The sequence below is a fragment of the Scyliorhinus torazame genome, chromosome 5, assembly GCF_047496885.1.
Source record: "Scyliorhinus torazame isolate Kashiwa2021f chromosome 5, sScyTor2.1, whole genome shotgun sequence".
Classification (NCBI taxonomy): domain Eukaryota; kingdom Metazoa; phylum Chordata; class Chondrichthyes; order Carcharhiniformes; family Scyliorhinidae; genus Scyliorhinus; species Scyliorhinus torazame.
The window spans coordinates 319,752,905-319,779,066 of NC_092711.1; the positions used below are offsets into that span (position 1 = coordinate 319,752,905).

General features: G+C 50.8%; 1 protein-coding gene across 4 annotated transcripts in view; it reads left to right on the plus strand.

Moving 5' to 3' along the window:
- The window catches only part of LOC140421311 (proto-oncogene DBL-like), a 261,868-nt gene that overhangs the window by 178,312 nt on the left and 57,394 nt on the right, over nt 1-26,162 (plus strand). For all 4 annotated transcript variants that reach the window (XM_072505953.1, XM_072505952.1, XM_072505956.1 and 1 more), the window contains 9 exons: nt 388-476; nt 4,495-4,583; nt 15,965-16,031; nt 17,206-17,321; nt 17,403-17,472; nt 17,569-17,661; nt 18,757-18,849; nt 22,329-22,454; nt 25,056-25,277. In XM_072505953.1, the coding sequence (XP_072362054.1) occupies nt 388-476; nt 4,495-4,583; nt 15,965-16,031; nt 17,206-17,321; nt 17,403-17,472; nt 17,569-17,661; nt 18,757-18,849; nt 22,329-22,454; nt 25,056-25,277 (965 nt within the window). The remainder of the gene's footprint in view (nt 1-387; nt 477-4,494; nt 4,584-15,964; nt 16,032-17,205; nt 17,322-17,402; nt 17,473-17,568; nt 17,662-18,756; nt 18,850-22,328; nt 22,455-25,055; nt 25,278-26,162) is intronic.

The window sequence follows — 26,162 nt, forward strand, 5'->3', positions numbered from 1 at the left end:
GAAGTCAAATCCAGCCGGGGAGGATGGGAAAATGTGTGGGATGTGGGGCAGTGGCCGGTGAGGATGGTGAAGGAGATGGAGGGAGGGGGAATGGGCTAGCGAGGGCAGTGTAGGGGAGGGGGGCACGGGGGCGGTGTGGGGAGGGGGGGATGGAGGAGGTATGGGGACAGTGAAGGTGGGATGGGATGGGGGTATGAGGGCGGTGTGGGGGTGTTGTCACTAGTGTGGGGGAGGGGGGATGATGGCGGTGGGCGTGGGAATGCACGCAGAGGGAGGATAGGGAGGGGTGGGAAAGGGGGATGGCGAGGTGGAAGGGTGATGTGGGGATGGAGAAGGTTCTGTGCTGGATCCTCCACAGCCTCTTAAGGACGTCTGTTTATTTTGAAGGAATGGATTCAAGTTCTGGTTCAAAGTTCCCTTTTGACATTTCTCTGTATGGAAAGAGAAGCTCCAGAAAACTACAGAGCGTTCGGAAGGTAATTTGTGACAAAAAAAACATTAACCTTAATTATCGGAACATTTAGGAGTGTCTGGTTTGTAAGAGTGTTTCACATTTAGCATCACAGAGCCACCTAACAACACGTTTAGGACAAGGGGAAGAAACCCAATCCATTCTTGTTGGTGATACACAGAAACGAGGACAGATTTACAGCAGAGAAGGAGGCCATTCAGCCCATTGCGTCTTTGCTGACCAACAAAGAGTTAACTAGTCTAACCTCATTTCCAGTCCATGCTCCGTGGCTGTTTCGGTAATCATAGAATCCTGGAATTTACAGTGCAGAAGGAGGCCATTCGGCCCGTCGAGTCTGCACCGGCTCTTGGAAAGAGCACCCACTTAAGCCACATCTCCACCCCACCCCCGTAACCCCACCTAAACTAAGGGCAATTTAGCTTGGCCAATCCACCCAACCTGCACATCTTTGGGCCATGCAAGGAAACCGGAGCACCCGGAGGAAACTGCAGGCAGACACGGGAGAACGTTCAGAGTCCGCACAGGCAGTGACCCAAGCCGGAATCGAACCTGGGACCCTGGAGCTGTGAAGCGACAGTGCTAACCACTGTGCTGCCGTGCGACCCACTCGATAAGGGCCCTTCAAGCACATAACCAGAAGAGAAAATGCTGGAAAATCTCAGCAGGTCTAGCAGCATCTGTATGGAGAGAAAAGAGCCAACGTTTCGAGTCCAGATGACCCTTTATCAAAGGTGAAGTACATCTCCAAGTAGGCTTTAACTGCAGCCAGGATTTCTGTCTCTACCACCCCTTTTAAGGAGAGAGCCCCAGACCCCAACCAGCCTTTGGGTTAATGATTTCTCCTCAACGCCCCATTAATCCTTACACCAATTTCTTCAAATGTATTAATTGACCTCTGTCCTAAGAGGAACAGACCCTTCCTTATCCACTCTGAGCCCTTCATAATTTTAGACACCACAACTAAGTCTCCCCACTGCCTCCTGTGCTGCAATGAAAATGATCCTAGCCCATTCAGACTTTCCTCATGGTGAAAATTTTCCATTCCTGGCAACACCCTCGTAAATCTCTGCACCATACCCTCTTCGGTGAGATCCCATCCTTCCTGTAATGTGGTGACCAGAACTGGACACAGTGGCCTGACTGGTGTTTTACACAGTTCCAGCAGAATCTGACTGACTCTGGCGTGGGATTTGAACCCACAACCTTTCTGCCTTAGAAGGAAGGAGTGGTACCCACTCGGGCAGAGCTGAAACATGTATCTGATGTTGTTGAAGAAGTATCTGTTTTTCTGCCTCAGCCCTCTAACCTTAGTGAATAACTTTCTTTCACAGATAACATTAAACAAACATGGAACTCATTCAAGACAATTGAGGAGCAATGATTAATTATTTATTCTCTTTAAAAAAAGACACCAAAGTATAAGCCTCTGAACCTGCGCCACAGATTTTATGAAAACAGAAATGATTTGTCAATGGGAGTAATTGATATTAAACGCTATCACAAATGACCCATCATCATTTTATTTTGCACAGTAGCTGGGTTGGAATCTGGCCCAGCACACGGGAATCAATCCCCGTCTTCGTGGTTATTTGCCCTTATTTGCCTCCAGAGATAGTCCTGACATTACCATTTGGCCCTTTGTGAAGTGGCGTGGATGGTGATCATGGGGGAGGTCTTTCAGTGCAGTGGGTAGTATTCCTACCTCTGGGGAAAAGCTCTCAGCTCAAGTCCTGCTTAAGGACTTGATGGCCAAGAATGACGCATTGACAATGTGGTCAAGGAGGTTGACTATCGGACTTCTGATATGCCCGATGGCAGGCGGCAAGAGTGGGAGAGTTTCCTGGTTGGCCATATTATGGAAGGCAACGTCAAACCATTGCAGAACTTTGCCAAACCTAATCACGGACCAATCCAATTTTTCCAATGGTCTACTGTTGCTAACAGCCTCTTAGGGCAAGGTACAATGAGAAGGAGGAGGTAATTATGGAAATATAATCCCAAGACAGATTGAAACCAGGCCTTGCAGGTAGTGACATGAGGCAGCGGAGAGATAGAGGCGATAAGGAGGAATGGGATTCAAATGATCAAATAAAGAGAAAGCTTCCATTTCATGACCTCAGCATGTCCCAATGTGCTTTACAAATAACGATATACTTTTCAAAGTAGCTCATAGAATTTACAGTGCCGAAGGAGGCATTCGGCCAATCAGGTCTGCATCGACCCTCCGGAAGAACATCCTCAGCCCACACCCCCGCCCTATCCCCGCAACCCCACCTAACCTTGTTTTTGGACACTAAGGGCAATTTAGCATAGCCAATCCACACAACCTGCACATCTTTGCGCTGTGGGAGGAAACCGGAGCACCCGGAGGAAATGGGGACAACGTGCAGACTCCACACAGACAGTGACCAAGCCGGGAATCGAACCTGGGACCCTGGAGCTGTGAGGCAGCAGTGCTAACCACTGTGCCACCGTGCCGTCTCCTATATAACTTTAGTTGTTCAGGAAAAGTGGCAGCCAAATTGCTCACAGCAAGCACCTACAAACAGCAATGTGATAATCATCTATATTTTATGTGACAAGCGTTGAGGGATCGTTGCTGAGCAGAACAAAGCTACAACACCTGATTTGATTATCGCCGTGGGAGCTTCTAAACCTAGGAGTTAAATATGAAAGGAAAGGATTGCAAAAGTTGACAAAGCTTTAATATATCTAAACTGCTTTTACTGATCCAATTCAACAATTGTTGATCTCCCTCAAAGGCAGCAGAGTAAGAACTTAAAGTAAAGGCAGGAATGGGGAAACCTGTTGAGCTCCCTGGCTACCAACCCGTCCAGCATCAACCTCCTCGTCACTGATCCCAGAATAATCTCAAAGGAAGGTCACAGCGCGTTAAACAAAACCTTTTCTCTTCATATCCTTTGAGCATTTTATCCGTTTTCAAAATCGTAGAGCTGGCCAAGATGGGGAGGGCGTAAGGTCAGTTTAAGGCACGGTAACACAGTGGTTAGCACTGTTGCTTCACAGTGCCAGGGTCCCAGGTTCGATTCCCGGTTTGGGTCACTGTCTGTGCAGAGTCTGCGCGCTCTCCCCGTGTCTGCGCGGGTTTCCTCCGGGTGCTCCGGCTTCCTCCGACAAGTCCCGAAAGACGTGCTTATTAGGTGAATTGGACATTCTGAATTCTCCCTCAGTGTACCCGAACAGGCGCCAGAGTGTGGCGACGAGGGGATTTTCGCAGTAACTTCATCGCAGTGTTAATGTAAACCTACTTGTGACAATCAAGGTTATTAGTATTATTATTAAATTGGTTTAAAAAAATGCTTGTTTCCTTTCTAATTGGCCGTGGAAAGGTGAGCTCCTGGAGGACGAACCGATGGGAGGAGTGTGGGGCTGGGGCGGGCCGAGGCAGAAGGTCATGTGATGGAACCTCCAGGCATTCATCCAATCAGATTTGACTTTCCTAGCTCATTGGACTATCTCTCTGCAATCCCCCAATTGTTCAGAGGGCTGAGTCACGGTGAAGCAGAGTGTGTGACCTAATTTCTCTTCACCGCTGATGATCAATTCAACAAAAACCATAATACGTCCAGGAGGAAAGGGACCACCTTCTTCTGCAGCCAGACCTTTGAGGGCCAATTCTCTGCTTCTGTGCTCGAGGAGCAAGGCTTTGATGTTTAAAATTGGTGTCCACCCCTCGTGTCCAGTTTACAGGCACCATTTGGATCTGTCCAAATAAAGTGGGCAATTGCTGACACCCGGTGCTGTGGGATATTAGTTGTTCGGTGAGGTGGTGACCTTGTGTACCGTCAGGGAGGCGCAAGGTTTGCGGGCAGGTGCTTCCTCACATGTGAAAGCCCACACTTCCGAGAGGCAGACCGACTCCAGAGTTTGGCAATAAGCCCCTGCCAATCAGACGAAGGTGGGCTGTGATGCAGGGAGGGAAGAGGAGGAAAGGGTGTAAAGAGAAATGTTTGCAAGGAACTCTGCAGAAGTTCAAAACAATCTTTCTTTTCCACACCCAGATTGAGGTCATGCATGAAGTCAGTCAAACAAGGAGTACATTATACTCCATCAATTCTGTGAGTGACGACAGCTTGGAAATCTTAAAAGGGTAAGAGACTGACAATATTACCAACCAACCTTTTGCATAAATAACTCAAAGTGTTTAAGGTTTCCCGTAAAATGTCAATTAAAATGGATCAGAAGACTTCATTGAGATTGTTTGGATTTTCTATGGTGATAAAGGAGGCGTTATTGGATACATGCAATCATTAAATACCGATCTGCTGTTTGACATGAATGGAAATGGATCTATAATGTAAGACTGGTTCACTGTCTTCCTTAGTCATAATTACCCCCACTGCTGATTATATTTCAGATAGGAACATTCATTAAATTCATGTTTTTGTAAACACATCATTTACCATTTTATTATGACACAAAGCTGAATCTGCTGACCTTTGCTCACCTCATTCAACAACTTTCATTATCTCTTCGATGTGGATACATAAGTTGACGTGGCCCTGCAAAACGTATATTTGAGACGGGGGTCAAGTAGAGTTAAAGTCACCTCCAGCTTGTTTTAATTGGTTGACGAGAAGTCAGAAACACACAGAAGTGAAAGCTCTGTGTGGCTCTGTGTGAAGAAAAAGTGGCTTTCACTTTTAGTGCATTGTCGGAAACTCAGCAGTCAATTTGTGCACAGCAAGCTTCCAGAAACAGCAATAAGATACTGATTGATAATCTGTATTAGGTGTTCTTGATGTTGACCATAGCACTGGCTTAAAAATCTCCTGAGCATTCTGGAATTGTATCATGGTATTTTACCTTCCAGTTGAGAGATTAGACAGGGGTCTGGATTCTCCAAAATCTATGTCCCCACGTCGCTGTAAAAACCTGGCGTTTCACACCAGACTTTCCATAAAGATATTTACAGCGATTCTCACACCTGCAGGGGGCTGGCAGGGCCCCGGAGTGCGTCCCGCAGCTTCAGCTGCGTGAACGGGCCCCACACCTCCGGTTGCGAGTCCGCGCAGGCGCACGACGTCGGCCTCAAGCGGCCGAACCGAATGTGAGGCGGACTCAGCCGGCAGAACTGGACCAACAAAGAAGGTCCCATCCATCTGCCCCGTGCCGCTCCATATGACCTGCCCGAAAGCCACACTGGCCGCCAATAAGGCCCCCCCCCCCCCCCCAGTATTTGATCCGCCGCCCCCCACCAGGGTGGCCATGGACTGAGTCCGCAGCCGTCATGCGTGAGTCCCGAGCAGCCCGGCGTGGACGCTGTCAGGACCGGAGCAGCACTGGGAGGGCCTCTGGCAATGGCCCCCAAGCCATGTAATTCGCGCACGAGCGATTCTCCAGGGATCGGAAAATCGCAGGATTGGCTCTGGTGCCCGATCCTGTCGTCAAAGTGGATATTCCGCCGATGCACCGAACGCGATTTTGGCGCAGGGCTGTGAAAAATCCAGACCTGGCCTTGTTTTAATATCCCATGGGAAAAATGAAAGCTCTGATAGTGCAACACTCCCTCAGTACTGACCCTCTGGCAGTGCGGCACTCCCTCAGTACTGACCCTCTGACAGTGCAGCACTCCCTCAGTACTGACCCTCTGACAGTGCAGCACTCCCTCAGTACTGACCCTCTGGCAGTGCGGCACTCCCTCAGTACTGGCCCTCTGACAGTGCAGCACTCCCTCAGTACTGACCCTCTGAAAGTGCAGCACTCCCTCAGTACTGACCCTCTGACAGTGCAGCACTCCCTCAGTACTGACCCTCTGACAGTGCAGCACTCCCTCAGTACTGACCCTCTGGCAGTGCGGCACTCCCTCAGTACTGACCCTCTGACAGTGCAGCACTCCCTCAGTACTGACCCTCTGACAGTGCGGCACTCCCTCAGTACTGACCCTCTGACAGTGCAGCACTCCCTCAGTACTGACCCTCTGACAGTGCAGCACTCCCTCAGTACTGACCCTCTGACAGTGCGGCACTCCCTCCGTACTGACCCTCTGACAGTGCGGCACTCCCTCAGTACTGACCCTCTGACAGAGCAGCACTCCCTCAGTACTGACCCTCTGACAGTGCAGCACTCCCTCAGTACTGACCCTCTGACAGGGCAGTTCTCCCTCAGTACTGACCCTCTGACAGTGCACCACTCCCTCAGTACTGACCCTCTGACAGTGCGGCACTCCCTCAATACTGACCCTCTGACGGTGCGGTACTCCCTCAGTACTGACTCTCTGACAGTGCGGCACTCCCTCAGTACTGACCCTCTGACAGTGCAGCACTCCCTCAGTACTGACCCTCTGACAGTGCAACACTCCCTCAGTACTGACCCTCTGACAGTGCAGCACTCCCTCAGTACTGACCCTCTGACAGTGCAGCATTCCTTCAGTACTGACCCTCTGACAGTGCGGCACTCCCTCAGTACTGACCCTCTGACAGAGCGGCACTCCCTCAGTACTGACCCTCTGACAGTGCGGCACTCCCTCAGTACTGACCCTCTGACAGAGCAGCACTCCCTCAGTAGTGACCCTCTGACAGTGCAGCACTCCCTCAATACTGACCCTCTGATAGTGCGACACTCCCTCAGTACTGACCCTCTGACAGTGCAGCACTCCCTCAGTACTGACCCTCTGACAGTGCACCACTCCCTCAGTACTGACCCTCTGACAGTGCGGCACTCCCTCAATACTGACCCTCTGACGGTGCGGTACTCCCTCAGTACTGACTCTCTGACAGTGCGGCACTCCCTCAGTACTGACCCTCTGACAGTGCAGCACTCCCTCAGTACAGACCCTCTGACAGTGCGGCACTCCCTCAGTGCTGACCCTCTGACAGTACGGCACTCCCTCAGTGCTGACCCTCTGACAGTTCAGCACTCCCTGAATACTACCCCTCTGACAGTGCAGCACTCCCCCAGTACTGACTCCCTGACAGTGCAGCACTCCCTCAGTACTGACCCAATGACAGTGCAGCACTCCCTCAGTACTGACTCCCTGACAGTGCAGCACTCCCTCAGTTCAGACCCTCTGACAGGGCAGTTCTCCCTCAGCGCTGACCCTCTGACAGGGCAGTACTCCCTCAGCACTGACCTTCTGACAGGCAGTACACCCTCAGTACTGTCCCTCTGACAGTGCAGCACTCCCTCAGTACTGCCCCTCTGACAGTGCGGCACTCCCTCAGTACTGACCCTCTGACAGTGCGGCACTCCCTCCGTACTGACCCTCTGACAGTGCGGCACTCCCTCAGTACTGACCCTCTGACAGAGCGGCACTCCCTCAGTACTGACCCTCTGACAGTGCACCACTCCCTCAGTACTGACCCTCTGACAGTGCAGCACTCCCTCAGTACTGACCCTCTGACAGTGCGGCACTCCCTCAGTACTGACCCTCTGACGGAGCGGCACTCCCTCAGTACTGACCCTCTGACAGTGCGGCACTCCCTCAGTACTGACCCTCTGACAGAGCAGCACTCCCTCAGTAGTGACCCTCTGACAGTGCAGCACTCCCTCAGTACTGACCCTCTGACAGTGCGACACTCCCTCAGTACTGACCCTCTGACAGTGCAGCACTCCCTCAGTACTGACCCTATGACAGTGCACCACTCCCTCAGTACTGACCCTCTGACAGCGCGGCACTCCCTCAGTACTGACCCTCTGACAGTGCGGCACTCCCTCTGTACTGACTCTCTGACAGTGCGGCCCTCCCTCAGTACTGACCCTCTGACAGTGCAGCACTCCCTCAGTACTAACCCTCTGACAGTGCAGCACTCCCTCAGTACAGACTCTCTGACAGTGCGGCACTCCCTCAGTGCTGACCCTCTGAGAGTTCAGCACTCCCTCAATACTACCCCTCTGACAGTGCAGCACTCCCTCAGTACTGACTCCCTGACAGTGCAGCACTCCCTCAGTACTGACTCCCTGACAGTGCAGCACTCCCTCAGTTCAGAACCCTCTGACAGGGCAGTTCTCCCTCAGCACTGACCCTCTGACAGGGCAGTTCTCCCTCAGCACTGACCCTCTGACAGGGCAGTACGCCCTCAGCACTGACACTCTGACAGGGCAGTACACCCTCAGTACTGTCCCTCTGACAGTGCGGCACTCCCTCAGTACTGACCCTCTGACAGTGCAGCACTCCCTCAGTACTGACCCTCTGACAGTGCGGCACTCCCTCAGTACTGACCCTCTGACAGTGCGGCACTCCCTCAGTACTGACCCTCTGACAGTGCGGCACTCCCTCAGGACTGACCCTCTGACAGTGCGGCACTCCCTCAGTACTGACCCTCTGACAGGGCGGCACTCCCTCAGTACTGACCCTCTGACAGTGCATCGCTCCCTCAGTACTGACCCTCTGACAGTGCAGCACTCCATCAGAACTGACTCTCTGACAGGACAGTACTCCCTCAGTACTGACCCTCTGACAGTGCAGCACTCCCTCAGTACTGACCCTCTGACAGTGCAGCACTCCCTCAGTACTAACCCTCTGACAATGCAGCACTCCTTCAGTACTGACTCCCTGACAGTGCAGCACTCCCTCAGTACTGACCCCCTGACAGTGCGGCACTCCCTCAGTACTGACCCTCTGATAGTGCAGCACTCCCTCAGTACTGACCCTCTGACCGTGCAGCATTGCCTCAGTACAGACCCTCTGACCGTGCAGCGCTCCCTCAGTACTGACCCTCTGACAGTGCAGCACTCCATTAGTACTGACCCTCTGACAGTGCAGCACTCCCTCAGTACTGACCCTCTGACAGTTCAGCACTCCCTCAGTACTGACCCTCCGATAGCGCTGCACTCCTTCAGTACTGACCCTCTGACAGTGCAGCACTCCCTCAGTACGGACCCTCTGACAGTGCGGCACTCTCAAGGTATTGACCCTCTGACAGTGCAGCACTCCCTCAGTACTGACCCTCTGACAGTTCAGCACTCCCTCAGTCCTGACCCTCTGACAGTGCAGCACTTCCTCAGTAATGACCCTCTAACAGTGCAGCACTCCTCAGTACTGACCCTCTGACAGTGCAGCACTCCCTCACTACTGTCCCTCCAAAATTGCAGCATTCCCTCAGTACTGACCCTCTGACAGTGCAGCACTCCCTCAGTACTGACCCTCTGACAGTGCAGCACTCCTTCAGTACTGGCCCACTGAGAGTGCAGCACTCCTTCAGTACTGACCCTCTGACACTGCGCCACTCCCTCAGTACTGACCCGCTGACAGTGCAGTTTTCCCCCAGTACAGACCCACTGACAGTGCAGCGCTCCCTCAGTACTGACCCTATGACAGTGCAGCACTCCCTCAGTACTGACCCTCTGACAGTGCGGCACTCCCTCAGTACTGACCCTCTGACAGTGTGGCACTCCCTCAGTACTGACCCTCTGACAGTGCGGCACTCCCTCAGGACTGACCCTCTGACAGTGCGGCATTCCCTCAGTACTGACCCTCTGACAGGGCGGCACTCCCTCAGTACTGACTCTCTGACAGTGCGGCCCTCCCTCAGTACTGACCCTCTGACAGTGCAGCACTCCCTCAGTACTAACCCTCTGACAGTGCAGCACTCCCTCAGTACTGACTCCCTGACAATGCAGCACTCCCTCAGTACTGACCCTCTGACAGTGCAGCACTCCCTCAGTACAGACCCTCTGACAGTGCGGCACTCCCTCAGTGCTGACCCTCTGAGAGTTCAGCACTCCCTCAGTACTGACCCTCTGACAGTGCGGCACTCCCTCAATACTACCCCTCTGACAGTGCAGCACTCCCTCAGTACTGACTCCCTGACAGTGCAGCACTCCCTCAGTACTGACCCAATGACAGTGCAGCACTCCCTCAGTACTGACTCCCTGACAGTGCAGCACTCCCTCAGTTCAGACCCTCTGACAGGGCAGTTCTCCCTCAGCACTGACCCTCTGACAGGGCAGTACGCCCTCAGCACTGACCCTCTGACAGGGCAGTACACCCTCAGTACTGTCCCTCTGACAGGGCAGTACACCCTCAGTACTGTCCCTCTGACAGTGCAGCACAACCTCAGTACTGACCCGCTGACAGTGCAGCACTCCCTCAGTACTGTCCCTCTGACAGTGCGGCACTCCCTCAGTACTGACCCTCTGACAGTGCAGCACTCCCTCAGTACTGACCCTCTGACAGTGCGGCACTCCCTCAGTACTGACCCTCTGACAGTGCGGCACTCCCTCAGGACTGACCCTCTGACAGTGCGGCACTCCCTCAGTACTGACCCTCTGACAGGGCGGCACTCCCTCAGTACTGACCTTCTGACAGTGCATCGCTCCCTCAGGACTGACCCTCTGACAGTGCGGCACTCCCTCAGTACTGACCCTCTGACAGGGCGGCACTCCCTCAGTACTGACCCTCTGACAGTGCATCGCTCCCTCAGTACTGACCCTCTGACAGTGCAGCACTCCCTCAGTACTAACCCTCTGACAATGCAGCACTCCCTCAGTACTGACTCCCTGACAGTGCAGCACTCCCTCAGTACTGACCCTCTGACCGTGCAGCATTGTCTCAGTACAGACCCTCTGACCGTTCAGCGCTCCCTCAGTACTGACCCTCTGACAGTGCGGCACTCCCTCAGTACTGACCCTCTGGAAGTGCAGCACTCCCTCAGTACTGACACTCTGACAGTGCAGCACTCCCTCAGTACTGACTCCCTGACAGTGCAGCACTCCGTCAGTACTGACCCTCTGACAGGACAGTACTCCCTCAGTTCTGACCCTCTACAGTGCATTGCTCCCTCAGTACTGACCCTCTGACAGTGCGGCACTCCCTCAGTACTGACCCTCTGACAGTGCGGCACTCCCTCAGTACTGACCCTCTGACAGTGCAGCACTCCCTCAGTACTGACACTCTGACAGTGCAGCACTCCCTCAGTACTGACTCCCTGACAGTGCAGCACTCCCTCAGTACTGACCCTCTGACAGTGCAGCACTCCCTCAGTACTGACCCTCTGACAGTGCGGCACTCCCTCAGTACTGACCCTCTGACAGTGCAGCACTCCCTCAGTACTGACCTGTGACAGTGCAGCACTCCCTCAGTACTGACCCTCTGACAGTGCAGCACTCCCTCAGTACTGACCTGTGACAGTGCAGCACTCCCTCAGTACTGACCCTCTGACAGTGCAGCACTCCCTCAGTACTGACCCTCTGACAGTGCGGCACTCCCTCAGTACTGACCCTCTGACAGTGCGGCACTCCCTCAGTACTGACCCCCTGACAGTGCGGCACTCCCTCAGTACTGACCCTCTGACAGTGCAGCACTCCCTCAGTACTGACCCTCTGACAGTGCGGCACTCCCTCAGCACTGACCCTCTGACAGTGCAGCACTCCCTCAGTACTGACCTGTGACAGTGCAGCACTCCCTCAGTACTGACCCTCTGACAGTGCAGCACTCCCTCAGTACTGACCTGTGACAGTGCAGCACTCCCTCAGTACTGACCCTCTGACAGTGCAGCACTCCCTCAGTACTGACCCTCTGACAGTGCGGCACTCCCTCAGCACTGACCCTCTGACAGTGCGGCACTCCCTCAGTACTGACCCCCTGACAGTGCGGCACTCCCTCAGTACTGACCCTCTGACAGTGCAGCACTCCCTCAGTACTGACCCTCTGACAGTGCGGCACTCCCTCAGTACTGACCCTCTGACAGTGCAGCACTGCCTCAGTACTGACCCTCTGACAGTGCAGCACTCCCTCAGTACTGACCCCCTGACAGTGCGGCACTCCCTCAGTACTGACCCTCTAACAGTGCAGCACTCCCTCAGTACTGACCCCCTGACAGTGCAGCACTCCCTCAGTACTAACCCTCTGACAGTGCAGCACTCCCTCAGTCCTGACTCCCTGACAATGCAGCACTCCCTCAGTACTGACCCTCTGACAGTGCAGCACTCCCTCAGTACAGACCCTCTGACAGTGCGGCACTCCCTCAGTGCTGACCCTCTGAGAGTTCAGCACTCCCTCAGTACTGACCCTCTGACAGTGCGGCACTCCCTCAATACTACCCCTCTGACAGTGCAGCACTCCCTCAGTACTGACTCCCTGACAGTGCAGCACTCCCTCAGTACTGACCCAATGACAGTGCAGCACTCCCTCAGTACTGACTCCCTGACAGTGCAGCACTCCCTCAGTTCAGACCCTCTGACAGGGCAGTTCTCCCTCAGCACTGACCCTCTGACAGGGCAGTACGCCCTCAGCACTGACCCTCTGACAGGGCAGTACACCCTCAGTACTGTCCCTCTGACAGGGCAGTACACCCTCAGTACTGTCCCTCTGACAGTGCAGCACAACCTCAGTACTGACCCGCTGACAGTGCAGCACTCCCTCAGTACTGTCCCTCTGACAGTGCGGCACTCCCTCAGTACTGACCCTCTGACAGTGCAGCACTCCCTCAGTACTGACCCTCTGACAGTGCGGCACTCCCTCAGTACTGACCCTCTGACAGTGCGGCACTCCCTCAGGACTGACCCTCTGACAGTGCGGCACTCCCTCAGTACTGACCCTCTGACAGGGCGGCACTCCCTCAGTACTGACCCTCTGACAGTGCATCGCTCCCTCAGGACTGACCCTCTGACAGTGCGGCACTCCCTCAGTACTGACCCTCTGACAGGGCGGCACTCCCTCAGTACTGACCCTCTGACAGTGCATCGCTCCCTCAGTACTGACCCTCTGACAGTGCAGCACTCCATCAGTACTGACCCTCTGACAGGACAGTACTCCCTCAGTACTGACCCTCTGACAGTGCAGCACTCCCTCAGTACTGACCCTCTGACAGTGCAGCACTCCCTCAGTACTAACCCTCTGACAATGCAGCACTCCCTCAGTACTGACTCCCTGACAGTGCAGCACTCCCTCAGTACTGACCCTCTGACCGTGCAGCATTGTCTCAGTACAGACCCTCTGACCGTTCAGCGCTCCCTCAGTACTGACCCTCTGACAGTGCGGCACTCCCTCAGTACTGACCCTCTGACAGTGCAGCACTCCCTCAGTACTGACACTCTGACAGTGCAGCACTCCCTCAGTACTGACTCCCTGACAGTGCAGCACTCCGTCAGTACTGACCCTCTGACAGGACAGTACTCCCTCAGTTCTGACCCTCTACAGTGCATCGCTCCCTCAGTACTGACCCTCTGACAGTGCGGCACTCCCTCAGTACTGACCCTCTGACAGTGCGGCACTCCCTCAGTACTGACCCTCTGACAGTGCAGCACTCCCTCAGTACTGACACTCTGACAGTGCAGCACTCCCTCAGTACTGACTCCCTGACAGTGCAGCACTCCCTCAGTACTGACCCTCTGACAGTGCAGCACTCCCTCAGTACTGACCCTCTGACAGTGCGGCACTCCCTCAGTACTGACCCTCTGACAGTGCAGCACTCCCTCAGTACTGACCTGTGACAGTGCAGCACTCCCTCAGTACTGACCCTCTGACAGTGCAGCACTCCCTCAGTACTGACCTGTGACAGTGCAGCACTCCCTCAGTACTGACCCTCTGACAGTGCAGCACTCCCTCAGTACTGACCCTCTGACAGTGCGGCACTCCCTCAGTACTGACCCTCTGACAGTGCGGCACTCCCTCAGTACTGACCCCCTGACAGTGCGGCACTCCCTCAGTACTGACCCTCTGACAGTGCAGCACTCCCTCAGTACTGACCCTCTGACAGTGCGGCACTCCCTCAGCACTGACCCTCTGACAGTGCAGCACTCCCTCAGTACTGACCTGTGACAGTGCAGCACTCCCTCAGTACTGACCCTCTGACAGTGCAGCACTCCCTCAGTACTGACCTGTGACAGTGCAGCACTCCCTCAGTACTGACCCTCTGACAGTGCAGCACTCCCTCAGTACTGACCCTCTGACAGTGCGGCACTCCCTCAGCACTGACCCTCTGACAGTGCGGCACTCCCTCAGTACTGACCCCCTGACAGTGCGGCACTCCCTCAGTACTGACCCTCTGACAGTGCAGCACTCCCTCAGTACTGACCCTCTGACAGTGCGGCACTCCCTCAGTACTGACCCTCTGACAGTGCAGCACTCCCTCAGTACTGACCCTCTGACAGTGCAGCACTCCCTCAGTACTGACCCCCTGACAGTGCGGCACTCCCTCAGTACTGACCCTCTGACAGTGCAGCACTCCCTCAGTACTGACCCTCTGACAGTGCGGCACTCCCTCAGCACTGACCCTCTGACAGTGCGGCACTCCCTCAGTACTGACCCTCTGACAGTGCATCACTCCCTCAGGACTGACCCTCTGACAGTGCAGCACTCCCTCAGTACTGACCCTCTGACAGTGCGGCACTCCCTCAGTACTGACCCTCTAACAGTGCAGCACTCCTTCAGTACTGAACCTCTGACAGTGCAGCACTCCCTCAGTACTGACCCCCTGACAGTGCGGCACTCCCTCAGTACTGACCCTCTGACAGTGCAGCACTCCCTCAGTACTGACCCTCTGACAGTGCGGCACTCCCTCAGCACTGACCCTCTGACAGTGCGGCACTCCCTCAGCACTGACCCTCTGACAGTGCAGCACTCCCTCAGTACTGACCCTCTGACATTGCAGCACTCCCTCAGCATATGACTCCAGAACCACAGCAATACGGCTGCTTCTTAATTGACCTGTGAAATTGTCTTACAAACCACTCTGTTCAGGGGCTATTCGGGGTGGGCGATAAATGCTGGCCTTGCCAACAAGGCCCACATCCAATAAAAGAATAAATGAAAAATTTGCTGCACCATGAGCGCCTCCTGCTGGAACTGCCTCGACCCGAAGCTCTGGAATTCCTTCCGCCGGCGCCTCTATTTTGCCCCAGTTCGCTCCCTCTCTCTCCTTTTGAGATGTTTCTTCAAACCAACCTCTGCACCCAAGTTTTTGGTGACTTGTCATAATGGCTGCGATTTTACTAAATGTGAAGGAAGTCCCAGAGTGAGCTCGCTGGAACTCCTTTGTGTCGCGAGAGACCGGGACAACATTTTCAAATGGCATCCCCGATCTCCGAGGCTCCCGAGCCACCCCGGCCCCTCCCCAGGCCCCAAGCACTGGGGGAGAGGGGAGGGACCCTGCCCTCTTCCCACCAGGTCCCCATTTGTGGAGCCCGGGGTCTCCGAATCAAAGGAGATAGATTGTACAGCCATGGGTAACTAGGGAATGTGCACGTTAGAATGAGGCCATGTGTCTGGCTGTAATATGCAGATTTGCTGAAAAGTGACCCCACCCACAATGGGCAGCATTTACATCGCAGCATCTCGCGCGGTGCTGCGAGGCGGGTAGATCCAGGGAACGGGGTCTCCCGGCTTCTGTCGGCCATGCTGTGCCGTGGCTCACTGCTTTTCAGGTGCAGTGTGGCCATAAAATCGTGGCCTATATCTCCTTATGTGGTTCATTGTCAAATTTTATCCAATCGCAGTCCTGTCAAACATGTTGGGTCATTGTCTTACATTAAGGGTGCTATATAAATGCATGTTATTGTTGCCTTGTAACTTCTGTGTTTATTTTACAGGCACGTGATAAACGAACTGATAGATACTGAGCGTGTGTATGTGGAGGAGCTGAACAGTGTGCTACAGGTAACACTGCAATGTGAATTGTTGCTTTGTGTTTGATTATTGATATACCTTCAATTCACCGAGAGGCAGAGAGAGCGAGTGAACATTAATCTTTATTAGTCATGAACTTGCCTAGCCAGGGTCGGCTGTACACCCAGGGTCGCCCACAGGTGGCCGGTCTATATGTGGCCCCGGTGAGGGCGGAGCCAGAGGCGGAGTCCACCGGGGTTACAGTACAGGACCTGGAAGCAGCTCGTATTACCACCTCCAGGTCATAGGTTATAGGTTACAGCATCATGCATGCATTAGGTGAATACATTCACCACATTTATCTATCTTAGATTATTTGTACGGTTGCAGATATGGAGAACAGCTCGATAAATTTGGATTTGCTTTCCTGGAGGGGGGGGCGGGGAAATATCTAACAGGATTGTAAAATCATTGACAGTTGTGAGGGGCGAAATGGTGAAGGATGTTTCTGGAAGTTGCTGAAGCAGGGGCACAGATTGATGATTATCACTTCAGGAATGAATGGGGCAGTTCGAGCATCTTGTAAGACATTCATCCTCAGTTTGGGAGGAAAACTGAGGGCAGGAGGGTAGCTGGTAATGGTTTCTTGAACCCAATCTTCCCACGATGGTAGCCCAGCTGCCAACTCGGAATCTGGCAACATCTAGGTGCGTTGGGGGCCGACCCGATACCCATTCGATGGCCTTCAAACGCAAATCGGGGTATTGACACTGGGTGTCGGACCCTGAGCAAAGCTGGTCATAGAATTTACAGTGCAGAAGGAGGCCATTCGGCCCATCGAGTCTGCATCGGCTCTTGGAAAGAGCACCCTACCCAAGGTCAACACCGCCACCCTATCCCCATAACCCAGTAACCCCACCCAACACTAAGGGGAATTTTGGACACTAAGGGCAATTTATCATGGCCAATCCACCTAACCTGCACATCTTTGGACTGTGGGAGGAAACCGGAGCACCCGGAGGAAACCCACGCACACACGGGGAGAACGTGCAGACTCCACACAGACAGTGACCCAAGCCGGAATCGAACCTGGGACCCTGGAGCTGTGAAGCAATTGTGCTATCCACAATGCTACCCTGGGGGGAGCTGGCGTGATCGCACAGCTCCCGTCTCTGCTTCCTGCCTCTGGGCATCTGCTCAAGTTGATTTTATCTGTAATTTGCAGGGTTACAAAGTGGAGATGGACAACCCAGTCATGATATCTCTCATGCCTTCCTTACTGGAGAACAAGAAGGAGATATTGTTTGGCAATATGTCAGAGATCTATGATTTTCACAGCAGGTAAAAAACAATCTGTTCCATCTCCCTTAGTGGATAGCAGGAGGCGCTTTTGCATTGATGTTGCCTTTATGTCTTCCTCAGAATTTTTCTTAATGACCTTCAGAACTGCATTGAAATGCCAGAGAAAGTCGGACTTTGCTTCCTTGAAAGGGTATGTTCAGCCGAGCCTCTTTCTAATCTTTAAATCTGCATTTATTTTGAATGTACCTTCCAGTTTCATGTGAGTATTTTTCACTCTACTCTTCAGAGGGAGAATTTCCAAATGTATGTGAAGTACTGCCAGAATAAACCCCGCTCCGAGTATCTTTGGAGACAGTGTTCAGACTGCCCTTTCTTTCAGGTATCAACTTTTTAAAGACTTTGATCTAAATTGGCAGTATGAATTAAATGTCAGAATGCCAAAGTGGGTGCAGGAATAGAGAGACCTGGGAATGTGTACTACCCTATGAGGGTGGCAGCATATGTATCATTATGTACGTATCGTACGTTCTATGTTTTTCATATATGGAGCGATCTTTCTGGATTGTACGCAGAACAATAATTTGCACTGTACATCGGTACACGTGACAAATCTAAATTTTAATTGGTCCTTTTGCAATAAATGCTTGTATATAAAAGTCAGTCTTTGTTTTGTTCTTCGGGATGGTGAAGGTTGTAGTGTTGACAAAGAACAGCAAGCAGTGTTTGACAAACAAAGCTAATTTATTATACTACACTTAATTAGATTCGAACATTTACGAAGGAAGTAGTTAAGTAAAGAACACACAACACTTCTACAATACTAAATTATGCTATCGGTTAAACTATCTCACATCTAATCAGTCTGGCCTCCTTCTACTCTCTCATGTCTCCCAGAAGTCAAGGAGGCGTGTGATATTTATATGGCTGCTCTATAGCACCATCTAGTGACTAGGGTAGTAACATTACATTAACCCTTTATGTTCCTTACAATATTCACATATTGCAACATTGCTAACATTCCATTTGCCTTTTTAATTACATTCTGTGCCTGCACACCGACTTGCTGCAATTTATGAACAAAGACACCCAGATCCCTCTGCCCAGATGCTTTTTGAATCTGCTTTCCATTTCGATAATAATTTGCCTTTCTATTTTTTCGGCCAAAACGGATAACCTTCACACGTATTTGTTTGGGTTGAGGTTGCTCCACCACTGAATACATTCAAGGCAAAGATAGACAGAAATTTGATCCCTCAGGGAACCGAGAGTTATGGGTAGCAGGTGGCAAAGTGGAGTTGGGGACGAAGGTCAGTCATAATCATGTTGGATGGCGGACGAGGCTTTGGGGGGGTGGGGTGATTGGCCTACTCTTATTTCTGATGTAACGCCAAGTCAGCAGGTTATTTGTCATATTGGTCAGACTATATTGATTTGGACGGTGCTAGATTTTCCTAACCCGTGTGCTCTTTACCAGGAATGTCAACGTAAACTGGACCACAAACTTGGACTGGACTCGTACTTACTGAAACCAATTCAGCGGTTAACGAAATACCAGCTATTGCTGAAGGTAGGTGAAGGAGGCGTTAGTGCAGCACTACAGCAGGATACAAAGTCATATTCACTACATCAGAGATATTTTTTTAAATCACAAATTGCCTTGCATTCGCATCCTCCATTGCACGTCACATCCAATGGAGTAACATTTTCAAGTAAAATTAAAACAGAAAATGATGGAAATAATCAGCTGGTCTGGCAGCATCTGTGGAGAGAGAAACCGAGTTAACCTTTCTGGTGGAAGACCTTGTAACAATATGCATATTGAATGGGAGATAAAGAGTTAACAATTTCATGTACATGCTTCTTACCACCAGAGGGTGATCAAGAGCAGTCACATATGTATCATGTGATGGCCCTTGACTCGGAGAAGGTGTTTAGGCGTGAGAGAGATTATTTGTATAGTTGGGAGTTCTGCAGTTAGAGATATCATATAGTTTAGTTCAGTAACCTTTTACCTAGTTCAAATCTTATTTAAGTAGTGTTAATAAATCAGTTTTGTTAATTTATTTAGCTTGATGTTCTTTGTTCAACACTACATATTCATGACATCTAAACAACCAAAACAGAGAACATCACAGGCCTTTCATCAGAACGGGGAAAAATTAGGAATGTGTTGGGAAGTTGGAAAGTTAACACTTTCCATTTCTGACGAAAGGTCATGAACCTCAAAACCTCAGGTGGTATTTTCCAAAATAATGGCAACTGAAAACTCAACAGATTCTCTCCAGTTACACGGCCAAGTTTTCTGACCAGATCTTCTGACACTCTGTCAAAAGAAATTTGGGGGACACAGTTTGTGCTGTCACGCTGACTAGGCAGGTCCTTATAGAGCCAGCAAGCGTGGTTGCCCAGAGATCAGAGTGCCATCTTTAAAGGCAGCCTCATTTGCGAGAAACATGAACTCCCCTCCCCCACCCACCCACGGCCATGGAGGACCCCCGCCCCACCACGGACGTTCTCTCTCCCCTCTCCCCCTGCGTTCGCTGGCAGGTACCCCCCTCCCCCACCAGCTCACATAAAGAGAGCCACCCCTTCCCCCAGTGGAGAAGGGTAACCCCCCCCCCCAAACACTGTCCTCTGGCAAAGCCCACCTCATTGCCTCCCAATCGGTGGCACTGCCAGGCTTCCAGGGGCCAATGCCCAGGAGCCATCAATCCTGGGGCCTCCAGGCACTTCCACAAAGTGCCCGCCCTCCCGACCCGCGGCGAACGCACATGAAAAATTGGGTCCCTTAACTCTGTTTCTCGCTCTACGAATGCCCGCTGACCTGCTGAGTATTTCCCGTGATTTTGGTTATTAATGATGTTGATTGAGGAATAAGCAGCGCCCAGAACATCAGGAAAAACTTCCCTGCTCTTTGAAATAGTGCCATCGGTTATTCAGTGTTCAGCAGAGAGGTTAGACAGGGCTTTGAATGAGCATCACATCTGACAAACAGTACCTCCAGCAGTGCAGCACCCCCTCCATCCCGCACTGCAATGTCTCTCTGAATAATGTGCTTAAATATGGAAATGTTCATGACACGGAAGGAAGCCATTTGGCGCATTATGTCTGTGCCAGCTGAGAAAAAAGAGTGATCCAGCCTACATCATGCTTTCTATTGGTTGTGACGAGCATGGGGACCTGATAAGGCAACTGTTCATTCTGTTCACGTGACTGGGATGTGAAATCAAGTCAAGCTCCTGTGGGCAGGAAAGATCCCTGGGCAAAGCCGCCCAGGGAGCTCTGTGGTGCCCTGATTAATATCCCTCTCTCAACCAAGACCATCAAAACAAAATCGACTCGCGTATCTTGGGCCTGGCTTGTTTGCGGGCCACGCTGTGTGCATTGTAGCTGCACTTGTGGAGATGTGGTGACTTTTCAGCGAGAGTCGAGATGAAGTGTTGGAAAAATGAAACTATATTCAGGATTATGCTCTTTTGAAATGAACTGCATGAGTTGAAAAGGGGAAGCTGTTAATCCTGGATAGAAGCCTCGTTGTGGTTTTTGTTTGTGTTGGATGGTGCTCTCCACTATTTTAACCACATTTTTTTTCTTTATTCGACCAAGCTTTATTATAAATGATTTAATACGTCAAATGAGCAGAAGAATTTTGTAACTGGCTTACGAAGTGTTTCTTCACTGTTATCATCAACATTAACTGTGTCTACGTCTTAATTGATAGATAGGAGTCACTGTACCCAGCCCTCCAGAACAGCTGACTCTCCTTTTGAAAAAACGACATTTTCTGGCACCGTTTCCATTCCCTTCATACGCCCTCTTCTCTCACGTCTCTGTCTCCTGCTCAGACTGCTCTGCCCTGTAAAACTGCCTAGCAAAGGGACATTACAATCCCAGACCAGACCCCAACAGTGACTCAGATGCTGGAGAGAAACCCCAATATTTTATTTTAATTTTGTAAGACGGTGAGGAAAGGAGACCTCACTCCAGGGGTGATTTCATACAAAATAGGGTTATGGTAAATTAAAACAAACTTTGTTACTAACACATAATTAAAATATCTTGAACATCACACCAGAAAATTGTTTACAATTGCCCCGTAAACAATGCTAATCAATACAGTGACACAACCCTTAACTGCTATCTTTATTCCCACTCAAACAACAAAAACATCTCCGATCTCGGTCCACTTTTAAATACAGTTGGTTTAGCACAGGGCTAAAGAGCTGGCTTTTACAGCAGACCAAGGCAGGCCAGCAGCACGGTTCGATTCCCGTAACAGCCTCCCCGAACAGGTGCCGGAATGTGGCGACTAGGGGCTTTTCACAGTAACTTCATTTGAAGCCTACTTGTTACAATAAGCGATTTTCATTTTCAGTTAGCACTCAGGAATACCTGTTGTAAAGAGATGTCTTGAATACTCCACTTTGAGGAACCGAGATTATTTTCAGTCTGCTTGAAAGAAAGAGACCTGACATCCTGTCAGGATAATTCAGAATCTCTGGTTGTATTTCTCCAGAAAACCTTCTCAGCCAAAAACTAAAACTGAACCTGAACACCTGACCGCCTCAAACCCCTTGTTCCTCCATTAACTACATCATCGTATGAAGCTGAACACCATCTCCACAACTAAATACTCCGCATGGAGCCCTCTTCATATAAACACAAGTCCATTCGCCCAAACGTTTACGATGCTTTAATTGCACCTTTGGCTCCCATAAAGCTGGCTTTCCTGCAAACCGGGATTTTTAAAACACTACTGCAGGAGTCGTACACACACACTGACCCGGGCTTTCAACCATTACTGCACCAAATACATATAATACAATATATCAAAATTTCCGACATTCGTCACAAGGACTCATGTCTAAGGATAGAAGTCAGAGAAACTGCTAACAGTAGTTGAAGGATTGATATGATTCTCTTTTTGCTGCTTAATGTAACTGGCAACTTATATTAATTGCACATGAAGATGCTGTCAAATGTAACTGATTGAATTGTTGACATATTTCATTGAGATGATTTGACAATTGCTGTGAATTCTGACAGGAATTATTGAAGTTCAGCAATAATGGCGATGGAACCCAGGAGTTACAGGAAGCTCTCACAACCATGCTGAACCTGTTAAAGTCGGTGAATGACTCCATGCATCAGATTGCTATAACAGGATATAACGTGAGTACCAATATGGGAAGTACCAATTAATGAGAAAGACTTGCATTTATTCCCATATCCTCGAGCTTTCAACCATGCCAGGAAAATCGACTGTTGTGCAAGGATGGTTTGTAATTAATTTAAGCATTGCAGCCCTGTGGTCAAACTAATTCTCCTGTACATATTGGGGGGGGGGATTTTGCGTTTCCCGACAACAGGATTTCACATTGAATCCATCCTTCGTTGGCGGGAAACCCATGGAGCGGGTTCGACATTGCGGGACTGAATGATGCCACAGGCAAGAACCACTAGAAAATCCGTCCCCCTCATTGTTTGTCAGAGGGTTCATCACCAATGGATTATTGGAGATAGTAGTGGTTAAGTTACCGGCTTGGTAATCCACAGGCTGGGACTAATGATTTAAGGGTAGGAGTTCAAAACCCGCCCCAACAACTGGGGAATTTAAATTCAGTTTAAAAAGCCGGTCTAGGTGATCATGAAACGACTGGATTATTGTAAAACCCCCGGCTTGTTCACTGGGGGAGGAAACCTGCTGGCCTTAGCCAGCCTGGGTTTATATGTGACTCCAGGTCCACGGCAATGTGATTGACTCTGGTAGTGACCTAACAGGCCAAACCACTCAGCTGCAGTCAGAAAGGTGGCTCCCCATCATCATTTAGCTGGTTTAGCACAGGGCTAAATAGCTGGCTTTTAAAGCAGACCAAGGCAGGCCAGCAGCACGGTTCGATTCCCGTACCAGCCTCCCCGAACAGGCGCCGGAATGTGGCGACTAGGGGCTTTTCACAGTAACTTCATTTGAAGCCTACTTGTGACAAAAAGCGATTTTCATTTCATTTCATTTCAAGGGTAATTAAGGTTGGGCAAATGCTGGGTTTGTCAAAGAGCGACTTTAAAAAAGGGTTAGTTTGCTGCTAACACAGCATGCGCGGTTTTTAAAAATTTGTTTAATTTGTTCCAGCGTTTATTGCCCATCCCTAATTGGTTTCAATGGTTTCCTGGTCACCATTAGACTTTTTATTCCAGATTTTCATTGAATTCAAATTTCACCATCTGCAGTGGCGGGATTTGAACCTGCGACCCCAGAGCATTACTCTGGGTCTCTGGTTTACTAGCCCAGTGACAATACCACTGCACCTCCACCTCCACTATTGGGCTCGTGGCTGCCTTTATGGGGGGGACCAATGTACAGCAGGCGTATGCACCATGATCACTGGCCCTGGAATTGTAAATATTACAGTGCCGGCAACAGAATCTCTCTGGGGCCCCAGTTTTCTTCATCTCATTTGATTTCATTTCCATTTTTCTTGCCTTTTTTGGGAAGGCTACTAAATAAACGATCCTGTCACAGCAGCATGCCTCAGTAGTGTGGAAGGGATGGTGTGTTGTTCAGTCTGTATTCCATCATCTTCCTGCCTGGTTGGCGCTTAAATGTGCGGTGCTGGGAAAAACGAGCCCTGGAGCATCAAACGGAATTGCAGCCGTCACTGGGTGGATCCCTCGCTCCATTTACCATCCCCGGAATCAGAGGCCTCCCTGAAGGGGCTCAGAAACTGGGCGAACGGTTTCCAACTGACACTGACTCCTGCTAATGACGCCGTACGATTCTGAGCATGAGTGACCAAGTACATTAGCAGGACACATCTTGAACTTCCCTTCCCTTGTAAAATTCCCTGTTACTCATTGATATCGAACCGCTTTGTGTCTCGAATCATAGAATACCTACAGTGCAGAAGGGGACCATTTAGCCCATTAAGTCTGCACTGATCCTCCGAAAGAACACCCCACCCAGGGTCAGGCCCCACCCTATCCCCGTAACCCAGTAACCCGCCCTCACCTTTTGGACACTAGAGGGCAATTTATCGTGGCCAATCCATCCAACCTGCACACCTTTGGACTGCAGGAGGAAACGGGAGCACCCGGAGTAAACCCACGCAGACACGGGGAGAACGTGCAAACTCCACACGGACAGTGACCCAAGCTCGGAATTGAACGCGAGTCCCTGGCACTGTGAGGCAGCAGTGCTAACCACTGTGCTACCGCGCCACCCTGTCTCAAAAGGTGTAAATGTGGCAGAGGTTAATCTCTGATCTAAGTGTGCTTCTGCCCCATGGTGAAATCATGTCACACTTGCGTCTTAAGGTGATTAAGGAGTCAAGACTTATCTTCTGAATTGGCCTCTGGATTTCTGCCTCTCCCTGGAGATGCCCGTACAGGGTGGGTCTTTCGTCATTGATGGGGGACCAGTTTGTTGGACTGTATGTGTGTTCTGTGTCCCTATGCTTACATTTTTGTAAAAGGAATGAATGAAATAAAAGGGATAAGGGAATGAATCACTCTGGGAGCATCTTGACCACACAGGCTGCTGCGGTTCAAGAACGTGGCTCACAACCACTTTCGCAAGGGATATTAGGGATTGGGAATAAATGTTGGCCCTAGTCAGTGAAGCCCACACCTTGAGAATGAATTTAGAAAAAGATCCTTGAAGGGAAAGAGTACACATGCTGGTAATCCCAGAATGTTACAATGGTCATTTATCATATTCTGTGAATAATTAAACAGTAATGACGAAACAGAAAAATCAACCAAGGTTCTGATTGGCAGGGCAACCTGGAAGAGTTTGGTCCGCTTTTGATGCAGGGCTCCTTCAATGTATGGATCAATCACAAGAAAGGCGCTGTCAAAATGAAGGACCTCGCACGCTTCAAACCAATGCAACGTCACCTCTTCCTTCATGAGACTGTACTTCTGTTCTGTAAGAAGCGAGAGGAACACGGAGAAGGTTATGACAAAGCGCCTTCTTACAGTTTCAAACATTACTTAAAAGTAAGACAGACAATGCAATTGTTTACTGTTTCACTTTTCGTTTTCGTTTCACAGGGTAAATTCGGTGACCCCCCCCCCCCAATAGAATCCCTACACTGCAGAAGGGGGCCATTCTGTCTGCACTGACACTGCATCGAGAGCACCCTACCTAGGTCCAATCCCCCACCCTATCCGCGGAACCCCACCTAACAAGCATACCTTTGGACACGAAGTGATTACATTTAAGCATGACCAATCCACTTAACCGCCACGTCTATGGGAGGAAACTGAGCACCCGGAGGAAACACACACACACACAGAAAGATGTGCACACTCCAGCCAGACCGTCACCCAAGGCCGGAATTGAGCCAGAATTGAAATTGTCACGTGGAAAGTCCTCACCTGGAGCCCAGAACCCCGTGACTTTCCTCATGTTTGTGCTTTTGTTCAGCTTCTCTTTGGCCTGTATTTTCATCACTGGAGCGGGCAATGGGAACCTGGAAAATTCCTTGTTCTTCCCACCTGCTTCAGGAGAAAATGTTCGCAGGGACAGGATTTTCCTGGTAGGGGGAGGGCTGCAGTTGGGCCAGCCGAGCAGGGATAAAGTTGGCAGGATAGTCACAGGGATAGCTGGGAGTGGAGGCAGGCTGTTACAAAAGCTCTGTCTCGGTGCTGTGGATTTTTGTCCCAGCTAAAATAAAAACACAAAGGCCTTCACTCACTCCCTATGTCACATCCATGCCATCTCTTGCTCCCCAACCAACCCCATGGTCCCTCATTCCCCCAAAGCCAGGCTACGTTGATTCCAATAATTGTACGTTGAGGAATAATGAGACTTAAGTTAGACTATCTCAAAACAAGTTTATTTCCAAGATTTGGGTTTGAATTTGATTTATTCATGTGTAC